Raw genomic sequence first — 15,820 nt, 5'->3', positions numbered from 1 at the left:
AAAAGAAAAAGGAAACGAGGCACAGCCACTGTTTCATAGAATACACTGCAGGGTAATGCCTAAGTGATGTCCTCTGGTCTGTTGACAAATCTACAAATGTATGTATATAGATTTACCACCAAGAGTGGAGTACAGACCAGAGAGGAGAGTGGCACACATCTCACAGTACTCACTTCATCCCTAGAGGATTTCACTGGGAAAGAATTAGTATCTGCCCTTTACTCAGTCTGAGATTCACTGAAGCTTTTTGAGGTAAGTGAATTATTTAGACAGTAATTTAGACACAGAAAAATGATCAATCACTTAAGGATTTTCTCAAATATCAAGGTGTTAGGAATAAAACTAAGACCCCTAATTCTATAAATTTAAATCAAATAATAGGCCTAAGTTTTAAACCCACAGAGCAAGAATTCCCAGTATAAAGTTATAGATGTTTTCCCTAGGGCATTTAAAATCATTTAAATTACCAAATCTAATAAAGCAAGGTCCATTTATATTCACTGTTCAGTTATGAATTAAATCAGACCTATTAAAGTCACTTATCAGTTGAAAGTACTTTTTTATTGAAGTGAAACTCACATAACATAAAATTAACCATTTTAAAATGAACAATTTAGTGGTATTTAAGTGTATTCATAGTGTTGTGCAAACACCACCACTTTCTAGTTCCAGAACATTTCATCACCTCAAAATAAAACCTCATATTCATTAAACAGTTGCTCCCCATGCTGCTCTCCCCTCCGTCTCTAGTAACCATCAATATGACACTGATGAATTTACCTATTCTGGAAACTGCTAGTAAATGGAGTTAGACACTATGTGGCCTTGTGTCTGACTTCTTTCACTTAGCATGATGTTTTTGAGGTTCCTACATGTTATAGCATGTGTCAGTACTTTATTCCTTGTTATGGCTGAGTAATATCCCAGTGTACATAAGAGTGCATTAGCACAGGAAGCCTCTCTCTCTCTCTCTCTCTCTCTCTCTTTGACCTTTCCCTCACCTCCTTCTTGCCCCAGGCAAAAGATGAATAATCTGATACTAATCATGAAGAAACAATCCAAATAACTAGCCTGTAATCTTCAAAAGTATCAAGATCAGGTAAATATTGAAGAAGGGTTTCAGTTTAAAGGGAACTAAAGGGACATGACAACTACAAGCAGTGTGTGATCCTGAACGGGGTCCATCTGCAACAAGGACATTACTGGAAAAACTGGTAAATCTGAATGGGGCATGAGTGATACAGCAACAATTTTATTATTTTGATGGTTGTATGGTAGACAATAGAAGAATGTACCATTTATAGGCATTATATACAAAAGTATCCTGAGGAAATGGAGAACCAGGTCACCAAATTTTCAAATAGTTCTGGGGGCAAAACAGCTCTTTTTTGTTATATTTCTAACTTTTCTATAAATTCAGGACTATGACAAAACTTTTCAAGTATCAATTAAAATAAAGAATCCTGGAATAAAAATCTCTCCAATGTAGCTACAACTGTGTGATCTCAAATTTTAGTCAAGCAAAATCTTATAGAAACAAATTTACTGCTTCCCATCCAGTTTAATACCTCAAAAAAATTTAAAGGGTGTATCAATCATATATCACCAGCATATATAAGCAGAAATAAATAAATAAATAAATAAATAAATAAATAAATAAATAAATAAATAAATGCAGAAAGAGAGCTACAGGAAACTAAAGAACCATCTGAGTCCATCTCAATGCTCATAGCAGGTAGATGTTCAATTAACTAGAACAGATGTCTCCTCCCTATTCCAAGACTGTCATAGTCTTCTCAGCAGATCATTAAACAGTTAAGAGTTTTCTTTCTTACGGCCTGGCAACTTTCCCAACCATAAATAAGCCCACTTCCTGGTTAAAATGTCTGAAGGTAAAATGTCAGCTCCTCAAACAAGCAAATTTTAACAGGAAACAATCAATCCTCATTTTTCCATGTATGGTTGATTCTTGAACAATATGACTTAGAAATGCACAGATCCACTTATAAGTGAATTTTTAAAATAAATATAATACAGTACTTTAAATGTATTTTCTCTCCCTTATGATTTTCTTAATAATTTTTTTCTTTTCTCTAGCTTTATTATAAGAATACATAATACACATGACATACAAAATATGTATTTGTCAACTGTTTATGTTATCAGTAAGACTTCCAATCAATAGGCTATTAGTAGTTAAATTTTGGGGAAGTAAAAAGTTATACACAATTTCCAACTGCTCAGGGCCAAAGTCCCTAACCCCCACAGTGTTCAAGAGTCAACCCTATATTTGTTTATATGTGCTCCCAAAGATAGAGTTAATATTAATAAAACCAGTGTATTACTTTAGGTGAATTTTTTACACATTTATGCCCTAAGGTGTGAATAAAATTTGAAGAATTTATAACCTCAAAATTAGAAACAGAACAAATGAATTTTTAAATACATACGAAATCCTGTTGACTATGGCATCTTCATCTTCTTGTTCATCTGTAAAAATGGTTAAAGTATTAATTTTTTTATCTTCAATAAAATGTTTCATTAATTTATCAGGAAATACAAACAAAAACAGAAACTCAATGAATTACTGAAAAGAACTTTCAAAAAGCTCTGTTTATTTGAGCATCGATCTAAATTTAAATCTTATTAACTCACATGGGACAGAACGTAGAGTGTTGTGATTAACCAAAATCCTAATTAACAAAACTACCATATGCAAATTGAAACCTTCCATATATTTATTGCTCCAGAAAATAAAACTTAGTAGAACCTTAGGACCAGAATCAAGTTTACTGTCATACAACATAAGTGAAATTGTAATTGCTAATGAACAAAAACTTTTAGTTGATACTATCCAACAAAAATCTTTATTATAAAGTTAGAATTCAAAATCTTAAAACTCATGTACTTTTCCACAATTCAAGTTTGTCATTATTAATGATACTAACAAAGATTCTCTTGGACCATTCTAAACCATTAGATACTACTGCCTCCATACTATTTCACAATTATTGTCCAAGTTATAAACAGAAAGATACCAAGTTTTGAATTTTTTACAAGTAGCAGATGGCCTCTGCTCCAATACTCACTCAGCTCTCTCTCTCTCGTGGCTACTAGCCTTCTCTTTGTCTTCCTACATAAATATACCAGCTAGGGCAGCCCAGGTGGCTCAGCGGTTTAGAGCCACCTTCAGCCCAGGGCCTGATCCTGGACACCTGGGATCGAGTCCTGCATCGGGCTCCCTGCATGGAGTCTGCTTCTCCCTCTGCCCCTCTCTCTCTCTCTCTCTCTCTCTGTCATGAATAAATAAATAAAATCTTAATTAATTAATTAATTTACCAGCTAAAGAAAATATAATCCAATTACAAGAATATTGCACAACACCCCCTGACCCCTCCTTCTCCTCAATACCTAACTGAGGTTGTCCTCAAAGGCTCTCTCTCTAGGTCTCTGTAATTATGACTATCCATTTGCTTCCATGTCAATGGTGCGTTTGAGCCATCCTCTTAACCCTAATCTCCATTCTTAATTACAGGCTGCCCAAAATAGCTTTACAACCAAAAGGACCATAAAATAACAGTCCCAATTAATTTGTATACTGTTGTGCCTACTCTCTATCAACCATCAACTACTGAAGAATATTTTAATAGCTTCATATACATTTCAACTCTTCCCCTCCCCCCCCCCCCCCCCCCCGCCAACGCTCAGTACTAAGTCCAGAGTACTCATCACCCCTCTCTGCTATTACTCTAAAAATCATCTAATAGAGGCACCTGGGTGGCTAAATCAGTCGGGCATCGGGCTCTTGATTTCCACTGAGGTCATGGTCTCAAGGTTGTGAATCAGGCCCTGCATCATGCTCCATGCTCAGCAAAAGGTGTGGGGAGGGAGGTCAGCTTGGGTCTCTCTCTCTCTCTCTCCCCCTCTGCCACCACTCATACTCTCTCTCTCAAAATAAATAAATAAAGTATTTAAAAATCATCTAAATCATCTAATAAATCTCCAATTTTCCTGTTCATCATCCCCTAAATCCCCCAAAATGATGCATTTTATATTAATTCTCTCTCCTCCTCCTCCTTCTATGTCAATAACCATTAACACCTGATGCCAAAACATCTTTAAAAATAGCTAAAATACTGTGTTGAATCTGTAGGTCTTCAAATTTTTGAGAGATTATAGATTCCAAGAAATATTTTAATGTAATCATAGAGCCAAACTAAAACACTAGAGCAAGCACTATTTCCTAATTGCTTTCAAAAGTCTAATAAGTTTGATATTATAATATAAAGAGTTCCTATTATATAGAATCCATAAATATTCATATGGCACTACTGTTAGCCCAGCATACAGGTAGAAAATTCTGTTTTCTTGTTATTTACAGAAAATAGCTGAGGTTTAACAGAAGGCAGTAAGGCAACTGTTTAGGTCCTTACAAAACCTTGGCACAAGAATCTGTGAATTAATTAGCACAAAGTTCATTTTTAAAAAAAGAATAGGGGCACCCAGATGGCTCAGTCAGTTATGCACCTGACTTTGACTCAGGTCATGATCCTAGGGTCTTGGGATGGAGCCCCATGCCAGGCTACCTGCTCAGTGGAGAGTCTGTTTGTCCCCCTCCTGCTCCCTCTGCTCCCCTCCCCCACTCATGTGCATGTGTGCACTCTCTTTCCCTCAAATAAATAAATAAAATCATAAATAATAATAATAAATTTAAAAAATAAAAAAAGAATACAGATTTAGTGGTCCCTAAATAATAATGAAATAATAAAAAGACAATATAATATATAACTGAATATTAAATGATATCATGGAGACTCTACATTCCATATCACTTTAGAGAAAGAAAAGATAGTCTAATAGTCAGAGAAAGGATGGGGGGGTAGGCATGTTCAAACTCAGAGCCAGTCACAAAACCCATATATCCTCATAAACTCTAGAAATTTCCCAGATACTGAACAGCCCCACACTATTCTTGGTTAGACCTAAGAATGGTGGTAAACATGGGCTCAGGTCAAACAGAATGATGACCCCACAAGCAGTCAGATTCCCTGGAGGTTCCTGTTTACTCTTAGCACCAGGCTATTACATCCTTCAATCATTGCCATACTGAATGTATTATACTACCATACTGACAGGCACGATATGGCCCATATACCACAGACCAGCTGGCATGATGATCTAAGTATTTTTAATTATAATGTTTCTACTTGCCTGATTTTCTCTTGTATCTTGTGATGATGAAGTAGGAAACAATGTAGAGAATGGCAAAAAGAAGGAAACATATCTGGAAAAAAAATTAACAGATCATTTACATTTGTTGCATATCTTTTTTTTTAATTATAGAAGATACATCTTTGGTACTTATAGGCAAAGAGGATTGATCTGGGGCATTGGGTGGCTCAGTCAGTTAAGTGTCTGCCTTGGGCTCAGGTAATGATCCCACAGTCCTAGATCGAGCCCCACATCCAGCTCCCTGCTCAGCAGAGAGCCTCCCTCTCCCTCTGCCTGCCACTCCCTTTGCTTGTGCTCTCTGTCAAATAAATAAATAAAAATCTTGAAAAAAAAAATAGATTCAATCTATTTAAAACTTTCTAGATGGGATCTCTGGGTGGCTCAGCGGTGCCTTTGGCCCACGGCGTGACCCTGGAGCCCTGGGATCAAGGCCTACATCAGGCTCCCTGCATGGAGCCTGCTTCTCCCTCTGCCTGTGTCTCTGCTTCTCTTTCTCTCTGTGTCTCTCATGAATAAATAAAAAATCTTTAATAAAAAAATTAAAAATTAAAAATTAAAACTTTTTAGATATTTTACTAGAATAAAGTTTTGATAAAATGCTAATTTATATAAACTAATTCAAATAACCCAGTTTTTAATATCATTGCAGGGAAAATATGTCCAATGAAGATTTTCTTTTCATTGACTGAATTGTCTTCAGAATCATATGGAAGTGTAAAAAGCTAGACCAATACCAACAATTCTGATAACTAAAGTCAATGAGATACTACAATCCCTTCCAAATATCAAAACGTACTATAAAGCTTCAAAAACATTTAAGGATGGCTCAAACTTAGATAAATGAAACATCCTATTATATAAAAATTTATATAATTTGGTTTTACATACAGGAGGCATCACAAATCAATGCGGGGGGGAGTAATCATTCAATAAATATACCACATATCAAAATAAACAGCAGTTGAACAAGAAGCTTTTTAAATTCAATTAAATTCCATTTAATTTTATGGGGATGACAGGAAAAAGAGGATGGGGTCAAGGAACAGGAGATCTCATTACAGTCAAAGACCAAGAAATAAAGTCTTATTAGAGCTATGGATCAGGGTGAAAAGAGTTTGAAAACTCAAATGAAACAATCCCAGGTAATGACAGTTTAGGGAGCACCCCATGTGTGGATTTCTGAAAAAGGGCTGTTGGCCACATGACTAAAAATGACCTTAGATCTAAGTATGAACAGCCACTATACAATGTCTTCTAGGAAATGACATACTCAGAATGGAAATGACCATGAGCCTCATGTCACAATTCTTCCAATACAAGCGGGAGAGTGACAAGAGATAGCCAATACTGACAGTGACCAAAAAAGGAGCCAAGAATTGAAAGCATCAGATTGGCCTGCTGCTGGGAGCCCATCAAGAACTCCAAACGGATAACAGAATGTAAACACCATCACTACTTTCTCCCAAAATCCTTTAGGGTGTGGAAAATGGGTCAAAATGGAAACCAGTTATTGGTGAAGAAATGTAAACAGAAGGGGTCTTCTAAGAAGATGTTAAGGATTGGGGTGGGGGGAGGAATTTACAACAGAATGGTGAAGTCTGATTAGGGCTGCAAGAGCACTGGAAAGAAGGGTTACTGGGCAGAAACTGACTTACGAGGTTAAAGTCAGAGGGATCATATGACCAACAGAATTAATATTTATGACAGAAGCTACCTGAAATTCAATTCATTCCACAATTACTTGCTGGGAGCTCACCGTTCACCAGGCACTCTTTTTAGAACTGGGAACAGAAGAGCAAAGAAAACAAAGTTCTCGCCCTCACTGAGCTTATATTCAACTAAGAAAACAGCCAATCAATAGCCAACAGGGCAAATGCTGCTTGGTGCAGGTTTAGGGGAATAGTGAGTGTCAGCAGGGCACATGATGATTGGTGCAGGATTAAGGGAATAGGGAGTGTCAGCGGAGCACATGACAACTGGTGCAGGATTAGAGGAATAGGGAGTGTCAGTGGGGCACATGATGATGGGTGCAGGATTCAAACAGGGAGTGTCAGCAGGGCAAATGACGATTGGTGCAGGTCTAGGGGAATAGGGACACATCTCACTAATAAGGTAACATCTGAGGAAGGCCTTTGGGAGAAAAGAAAGCAAGACATGCAGAAATCTGGAAGGAGCGTACTCAAGGCACAGAAAACAGTCACAGCAAGGGTCTGAGACCGGGAAAGCTCTGGTGTGTTCCTACAGTGAGAGGAAAGAAGTGAGAGATGAGGTCAGGTAGTTCGTATTAACTGTCAGTTCTCACAAACAGTGAAGTAAGTGTTGGTTTTTACCCTGAGTGATATGAGAAACCACTGGCATGCTGAGCAGACGGGTGATAGGACCTGACAGAGTACAAAAGACTCACTCCAGGTACAATGTGGAAAATAACTTAGAAGGGTTAAGGACTGAAGCAAACAGACCAGTTAGGAGTGTACTGCAATCATCTAGAAGAGATGTCACGTGGACCTGTGTAGCAGAAATATCAAAAATTATCAAGTTCTGGGTATGTTTTGAAAACAGACTTGACAGGGCTTGCAGGGATAAGGCTTGGCCTATGAACCTGGAAAGAGATAGTGGGTATTTCCGGAGTCAGGAAAGATTATGAGTAAAATTATTTGGCATTGGAAGTAAAAAATACAGTTTATAATGCTGAATGTGAAATACTTATTATTCACTCAGGTGGAAAGGGCTGGATTTAAAAATCTGTACGGTCCAGGGAAGGAGCCTCACTAGGATTTTTTTTTTTTTTTTTAAGGTGAGGGGCAGAGGGGACATAAGGAGATAGATATTCAAAGCCCTAGGCCAGATGAGATTTCTATCCTAGGGAGTGAGTACTGCCAGAGAAGTCGGAGAACCAAGCCCCAAGCTCTCAAATATTTACAAGTCAACTTGATGGAAGGAATAAGCAATAGCTAACTGAGAAGCAGCAGTCAGCAGACAGGAGGCAAACAAGAGACTGTGATGTCCCAAAAGCCAAATGAAAAAAGCTCATGTAGGAAAAGGGAATTACCAGCCGTGTCAAATGCTGCTGACAGGCCAAGTAAGATGAGCACTGAGAATTGACAACTGGATTTAGCAACATGGTGGTTATCAGTGACCTTGACAAGAGCTGTTTTTCTGGAGTAATGAATACAAAACCCTGACTGAAGTAAATTAAGACAGAAGAACTGGAAACAAAATGTATATATCTCTTTCTAGGAATTTTATGATAAAGGGAAGCAAAAGAAATGTGATGGGAACTGCTAAGAGAGTTTGCTTTTTTTTTTTTAAGATGAGAAAAGTTACACATAGTTGCAATAATAATCAGGTAGAGAGAAAAATTATTGATGCAAGAAAGAAAAAGGAGAAGTGCTAAAGCAATGTGTTTAAGGTGAGGAGCTAAAAATAAATGTATCCCTAGTCAGAAGGAAGAAGAGCAAAAGCAGGAGAGAACGGAACATTAATGTTCCATAGCAAGTAGGTAAGCAAACGTGTGGTAAAGCACAAAAATGCTCCCTTTTGATGGCTTCCATTTTTCAGTGAACTTGAAGCAAGTTCCTTAAATAAGAGTTACACGTAGAGTGGAGACAGAAGTCACACAGGAGGATGACTCCATAAACAGAGAACAGAAGTGAGAGCCACAGTAAGATGAAATGGACTTCACAGTTCCAGGCAAGCCCAAGCCGAACCTCAGAGCTACACAGGAGGCCCACTGCTGATGCCCAACATGACAGCCTGGTTCTCGGATGCTGAGGAAGCTGCAGGTAAAAGCAGAGGCTTGAGGATTCTAAGAACTGCCCTATTTTCTCCTCCCCTCCTCCACAGCCTCTACTTGGGAGACTTGCACTGGGTATTACTCACTCACTCCTCCAATCACAGATCTGACTTGACGTCCACTGCCCAACTCCAAGCGCTCTGGCAGTGGTCAGTGAAGATCTTAACAGCCAAATTTCACTCTCACAATTCCACCTGACCTCTGAGCAGCCCCTTCTATTTCAGCAATGGTCCTCCTTCTCTGATTATTCACCCAGTCTCCACCACTAGCTTCCCTTTTCCTGCCAGCCTTTAAATATATTCTTCTAATACAAACAAAACAAAACATACTATTACTCTATGATTTCAAGGCCAAGCCAGAAAACTATTCTCAATCCACAATCTCTTCACTGGTAAACTAATCCGTTCCCAGGATTTTAACCATCAACCCCCAGAAATCCCTAGACCACAATTTGAAAATGCAAGGGAAAATGTAACTACTACTTTAGTTGGGAGTCTTCAATTCACTGTGAAAGAATAAATAAATGTAAACCAAATACATAATAATATGAATCTTTAAAAGTATCAAGATTACTCTAGTAAATAAGTGGGTTTATCATACTCAATGCTGTATACCCCTATACATCCATGTTCTGTCATCCCAATGTCCCAGACCCTCACAACTAGTAATCTGCTTTCTGTTTCTATGGATTTGCCTATTTCAGATATTTCATACAACTGAAAACATGCTGTTTTGTGTCCGGCTTCCTTCCTTAGCATGATATTTACAAGGTTCATCCATCTATAGTATGTACCATATATCATTCTTCCAGACTTTTACAAGAAAAATAAAACCCTATTTGATTAAAAATACACCAAATATTTCTTTGCCAGCAGCTCAAAGCATTCTTTTCAGATATATTTGCATATGTTCATTGTTTGTTTATAACTGCAACAAACCACCTTTCAAAGAGGTAAGAAAACAAAATACCAATGCTCTATCTCCAGAACAAGTAACATGACTTTGAAACACAAGCTGATATCCACTTTTATGTTATTAGCACCATCATGATAAATGGCCTTGTGTCCATCAACTTGTGTTTCAATAAGGGTAAAACAGAATTTCCTCATAAACAAGGAGCAAACATTCTATATTTCAAGATTATCACAGGAAGTAATATCAAGTTCATTAATGTCATCTACAATATTACACTCTATTACTTACTGAGACTTCAGATTCTGTATACTCTTACACTGTAAATCACCAACAAAGTTTCTCTAAAGCCCTTCTGAGACCTAGACTCCAGCAAAATGTAAAGGAAAGACAGCTTTATTTGAGAAGCTGGCACCAGAACCAGTTGTCACTCATTCTGTCCTTCGTATTCTACACCCAAGCACAACTATTCTACCCACAAAGCCCGCCTCTTTTTGGACCCCCACAATACTCCTAGTTCACAATACTTTAGCACAACCACAGATTTCCATTAAACGTTTCATGTAAATTGTCTCCTAAACTTTTTATTATATATAGTTTAGGCACATTAAAGGTACTAATACAAACAGGAACTATCTTATATATCTCTTAAATCTTCCTTAGTGCCTAGATAAATAATTTTAAAATAAACTGAGTAAATTGGACTCCTTCCCAGTGCTGGTTCCTTCCCTTCATCAGGCACAATCAGGGCACAGGGAAGACATTTTGAATAGGACGAATGGTAGAAGTTTAAATTAGACTGGACTTGATTTTTCAATATGTGCGAGTAACCATAAGGCAATTGATAAGCCAAAGTTGTCACCAAAGGAAGGGAACACAGATCCAACACATGATCCTTGTAAGCATCAGTGAGAGACAATTAAACTGCTTTATAACTATTTCCTACCAAGTTTACTCACTCAATAAATAGTTAAGTACTGAGATCTAAGTGATATTAAGTCTTCCTTCCAGGAGAGGAATAGCTCTCCACTAATTCAGATCTTCTTGGATGTTTATTTCATCAGAGTATAGTTTTCCTCATATAGATCAAGTAAACGTTTTGTTAGCTTTATATCTAAGCACTTTTTTTCTTCATGCTAATGGTTTTTTGGAGGTTTTTTTGTTGTTGCTGTTTTACAGATTTTATTTATTTATTCATGAGAGACCGAGAGAGAGAAACAGAGACATAGGCAGAGGGAGAAGCAGGCTCCCTGTCAGGACCTGGAGATCACACGCTGAACCAAAGGCAGATGATCAACCACTGAGCCACCCAGGTGCCCCATCTTCATGGTAATGTTAATAGACTTGTATTTTTAATTTCAAATTTCAATTTTTCATCCTGGTATACAGGACAGTAATGGACTTTTGTGTATTAATGTGGTATCTTAATATCCGGCTATAAATTCTTATTAATCCCAGTTTTGTGTTGTTGTTACTGACTTTTTGGGATTTTCTACCTAGACTATCATGTTATCTGAGAATGAAAACAGTCTGCTTTTTCTCTTCCCAATTTGTACACTTATCAGTTCCTTTCCTTTTCTCACTGCATTACCTAGGACGTCCAGTGCAGTGTTGAAAAGCAGTGAGAAGAGGGGGGATATCCATGCCTTGTTCCTGATCCTAGTGGGAAAGCTTCTGGTTTCTCATCATTAAGGTATGAAGTTAGCTGTAGATATTTTGTGGATGTTATCAAGCTGAGGAAGTTCCCCTCTATTCTTGGTTTATTGAGAGCTTTTTTCATAAAATGGGTGTTGGATTTTGTCAAATGCTTTCTCTGATACGATACTGATAGTATTATATGTTGTTCCTTCTTGAGTCTGTTGATACGATGGATTATACTAAGTGATCTTTGAATGTTGAACCAGCCCTAAATGCTTGGAATAAATTCCACTTGGTCATGGTGTATAATAATTCTTTTGATATGCTGTTGGATTTAGTTTGCTAAATTTTTTTTTTGCAGAAATGTGCATTTATACTCAACAAAAACTGATCTATAGCTTTCCTTTATTGCAAACTTTTCGTCCAATTTCAGTATTAAAGTAATGCCAGCCTCCTAGAATGTCCTGTAAGAGATTACAGAGAATTGCTATCACTTCTTCTTTAAATGACTGGTAGATTTCACCAATGAAACCATCTAAGAGGGGATCCCTGGGTGGCTCAGCAGTTTAGCGCCTGCCTTCGGCCCAGGTCGTGGTAGTCCTGGAGTCCCGGGATCAAGTCCTGCATCAGGCTATCTGCATGGAGCCTGCTTCTCCCTCTGCCTGTGTCTCTGCCTCTGTGTGTGTGTGTGTGTGTGTGTGTGTGTGTGTGTGTGTGTGTGTCTGTCTCATGAATAAATAAATAAATCTTTTAAAAAAAAAAAAAAAGAAAAGAAAAAAGAAACCATCTAGGACTGGTGTTTAGAAGGTCATTTGCTGGGCAGCCCTGGTGGCACAGTGGTTTAGCGCCGCCTGCAGCCGAAGGGCGTGATCCTGGAGACCCTGGATCGAGTCCCACGTCAGGCTCTCTGCATGGTGCCTGCTTCTCCCTCTGCCTGTGTCTCTGTGTGTGTGTGTGTGTGTGTGTGTGTGTGTGTGTCTATGAATAAATAAATAAATCTTAAAAAAAAAAAAAGGTCATTTGCTGATTCAGTTTCTTTAAAAGATACAGGCCTACCCAGATTGTTTCTTTTTTTTTTTTTAAAGATTTTATTTATTTATTCATGAGAGACACAGAGAGAGAGAGGCAGAGACACAGGCAGAGGGAGAAGCAGACTCCACACAGGGAGCCCAATGTGGGACTCAACCCTGGGACTCCAGGATAACTCCTTGAGTCGAAGGCAGACGCTCAATGGCTGAGTCACCCAGCATCCCTCTCATTCTAATACAGTTTATTTCTACCACTCCTTGATTCTTACCTAAAGTTTCCATCTCTTTGCTTACATTATCCATCTGTTCTTCCACGTTGTACACTGTTTCCATTACAGCTCTTGGCATATTTATTAGTTATTTCAAATTGTGGTTATCGCCAAATCTCTGTCATATCTAAGTCTGCTTCTGGTACTTGCTTTGTCTCTTCCAACTGTATTTTTTGCCTTTTAGTTTGTCGTCATTTTTTGTTAAAAGTCAGACATTATATATAGGATAAAAGGAATTGGGGTAAATAGGTCTTCAGTGAGGTATTTCTGGCTGTGAGTCAGGCTGTTTACTGTTTGATGTAGCTGTAGGAACCAGAGGCTAGAATGTCCTTCCCTTTGCCTTTCGTTTCCTCCAGGAACTTCCTCTTAAAGAGAGTCTGGGACTTGCAGTTTTAGCTGTAATCCCCTGTTCTATAGAAATCTGACAGACTAGTGGAAAGGGGTGGTTCTGGTAAAAAAACAATTTCCCTTGAGGGCAAGCCTTTTGTCAAAGGTGAACAAAATGTTCTGGGCAGACAGAACATGAAGACTCCTAACTCTGGGAAACGAACTAGGGGTGGTGGAAGGGGAGGAGGGCGGGAGGTGGGGGTGAATGGGTGGCAGGCACTGAGGGGGGGGCATTTGACGGGATGAGCACTGGGTGTTATTCTGTATGTTGGCAAATTGAACTCCAATAAAAAATAAATTTATTATTAAAAAAAATGTTCTGGACATTTTCTAGAATGGTTACTTTCCCTCCCCCCCTCCACCTCCCCTCCACCACCCCCCCACTCCTGTCTCTCCAGAAGCACAGGGGTTTTTTTGTGGTTGTTTTGTTTGTTTACCCTGAGAACCTAGCAGAGCTCCTAAAGTAAAACTCATTAAAGTGTGGGAGCATCCCTTAAGAAGACTGGACCTCTGGAGGTTCAAATTCTCTAGCTAATCCACACTAAGCCTCCATCAATTAATTGATTATAGCTAAGTGTTCCTACGAGTACTAGCTACTTAGCAGGTTTCTGCTATATAGGCTTTTGTTCTGGGTAAGCTGTGGTTCTCAGTATCTACCTCTCTTTCCAGATTTCAAGGCAGCAATGTGCTCTATAATCTCAATTCTCTGATGACTCTAAGAAGAGTGCGGATTTTCAAATTCTTCAGCTTTTCTTGCTGTTAGAGGATGGGAAGGATGATTTCCAAGCTCTTTTCAAGTTGAACTGGAAACCAAAAGTCATCTATGTTTTATGATTTTATCTCTTACTTTTAGGTCTTTGATTTACCTGGGAATTATTTTTGTGTATATGTGTATATGATGTAAAATACTGTTTTAAAAATAGTTTAGTCTCTGTGGGGAACTCTCTTTGGATTTCTCATTTGGCAGGTGCTTGGGAATCTCCCTCTAATATGCAGTCTCTGCATAGATTTAATCCAGATGAGTTATCCCAGGGCTTCTTTGTAATGTGTATTGTTTTACTTTTAATTTCAAATATAAATTTTTGGTTGACATAGTAAAAATTATTTTAATCCTTTTTTTAAAAAAACACAGGTGTAAGATCACAATGGAAAGTGCTTTCTCTCCCTTTTTTAATACTAAGTAGTTTGGAATGATCTGTCCTTTAATCTCTTAAAGTGCCTAATTTTTTTTAAAAGAGAAAGGAATTCAGTTATTACAGTGTACCAATTAATATAAACATTCCCTACTATGCCAACTTAAAATAGAAAATAAGCATTACTTGTAAGAGGCTATTCAAACTGTGTCGTATATGTAACTATTTCTGTGCTTATCTTATGTATTTTTTGGCAGTTAGTTTAAAAAAAAAGACTTCCTCCACCCTGGCACTGTTAACATTTCAGACCAAATAATTCCTTGTTGCCACAGGAGTCCTTTGCAACGTAGGAGTTTAGCATCATTTTGGTCCTCTACCCACTAGATACCAACACATAATCCGCCCCCCAGCAGTTATAGTGCTATGTTTCCTTTGGAGACCCAGTTAAGAACCATCGGTCTAAGAAATGAATGTTGTATGTGGAAAAAGGAAATAATGTTTTGGAGACCCAGTTAAGAACCATCGGTCTAAGAAATGAATGTTGTATTTGGAAAAAGGAAATAATGTAAAAAATTTATTTGGTGTTAATTTTTACAAATGAGGTAAATGTTCAAGTCAAGGTATTGTATCTAAATCTCTAAGGGATGACTTAAAAATTGTGTCAGAGATATACATGGATGTAATACAGATCTTAAGACCCCAGGGGTGCCTAGGTAGCTAAGTCAGTTAAGTGGCCGCCTCTTGGTTTCTGCTCAGGTCATGATCTTGGGGTCGTGAGATCAAGCCCCACATCTGGCTCCACACTCAGCATGGGGTCTGCTTGAGATCTCTCTCTCTCCCTCTATCCCTCCTCCTACTCACATGCTCGCTCTCTCATTCAAATAAATAAATAATCTTAAAAAAAAAAAAAAGGGGGATCCCTGGGTGGCGCAGCAGTTTAGCGCCTGCCTTTGGCCCAGGGCGTGATCCTGGAGACCCGGGATTGAGTCCCACGTTGGGCTCCCGGTGCATGGAGCCTCCTTCTCCCTCTGCCTATGTCTCTGCCTCTCTCTCTCTGTGTGACTATCATAAATAAATAAAATTTTTTTAAAAAAGGACTCCCATCCAACTCTCCTCCATAGGCAATCTGTTGTTTTTCTAAGTGACTTCCATACTAGGAAATGTTTCATTTACCAACATTAACAATATATACTGACTACCCAATACAGAAGTTCAGAATTTACCTACTAAGCTTTCTGATACTGAGAATTTATACCAGTACAATGACTATTACCACTACTACCACTTCCACTTCTGACATTTATTATATTACTACTCCTTGTTACGCTCTTGGGTAACTCTCTAAGAACTTAAATCTTGGGATCCCTGGGTGGCGCAGCGGTTTGGCGCCTGCCTTTGGCCCAGGGCGCGATCCTGGAGACCCGGGGT

The 15,820-nt window shown here is 38.3% G+C and overlaps 1 protein-coding gene across 12 annotated transcripts in view; it reads right to left on the bottom strand.

Annotated features, from left to right (window-relative positions):
• The window catches only part of LMBR1 (limb development membrane protein 1), a 146,423-nt gene that overhangs the window by 114,228 nt on the left and 16,375 nt on the right, over window positions 1-15,820 (bottom strand). For all 12 annotated transcript variants that reach the window (XR_013353109.1, XR_013353108.1, XM_077849527.1 and 9 more), the window contains 2 exons: window positions 5,212-5,284; window positions 2,451-2,490 (listed from right to left, as the gene is read on the bottom strand). Coding sequence is in view for 6 of the 12 variants with exons in the window: in XM_077849527.1 (XP_077705653.1) it covers window positions 2,451-2,490; window positions 5,212-5,284 (113 nt within the window). In the remaining 6 variants the exon portion in view is untranslated. Of the gene's footprint in view, window positions 1-2,450; window positions 2,491-5,211; window positions 5,285-15,820 lie in introns of those variants that run through there.

Source organism: Canis aureus, chromosome 15 (genome assembly GCF_053574225.1).
Source record: "Canis aureus isolate CA01 chromosome 15, VMU_Caureus_v.1.0, whole genome shotgun sequence".
NCBI lineage: Eukaryota > Metazoa > Chordata > Mammalia > Carnivora > Canidae > Canis > Canis aureus.
Note: the sequence above shows the minus strand (reverse complement) of the source record. Positions and strands in the feature narration are given on the sequence as shown.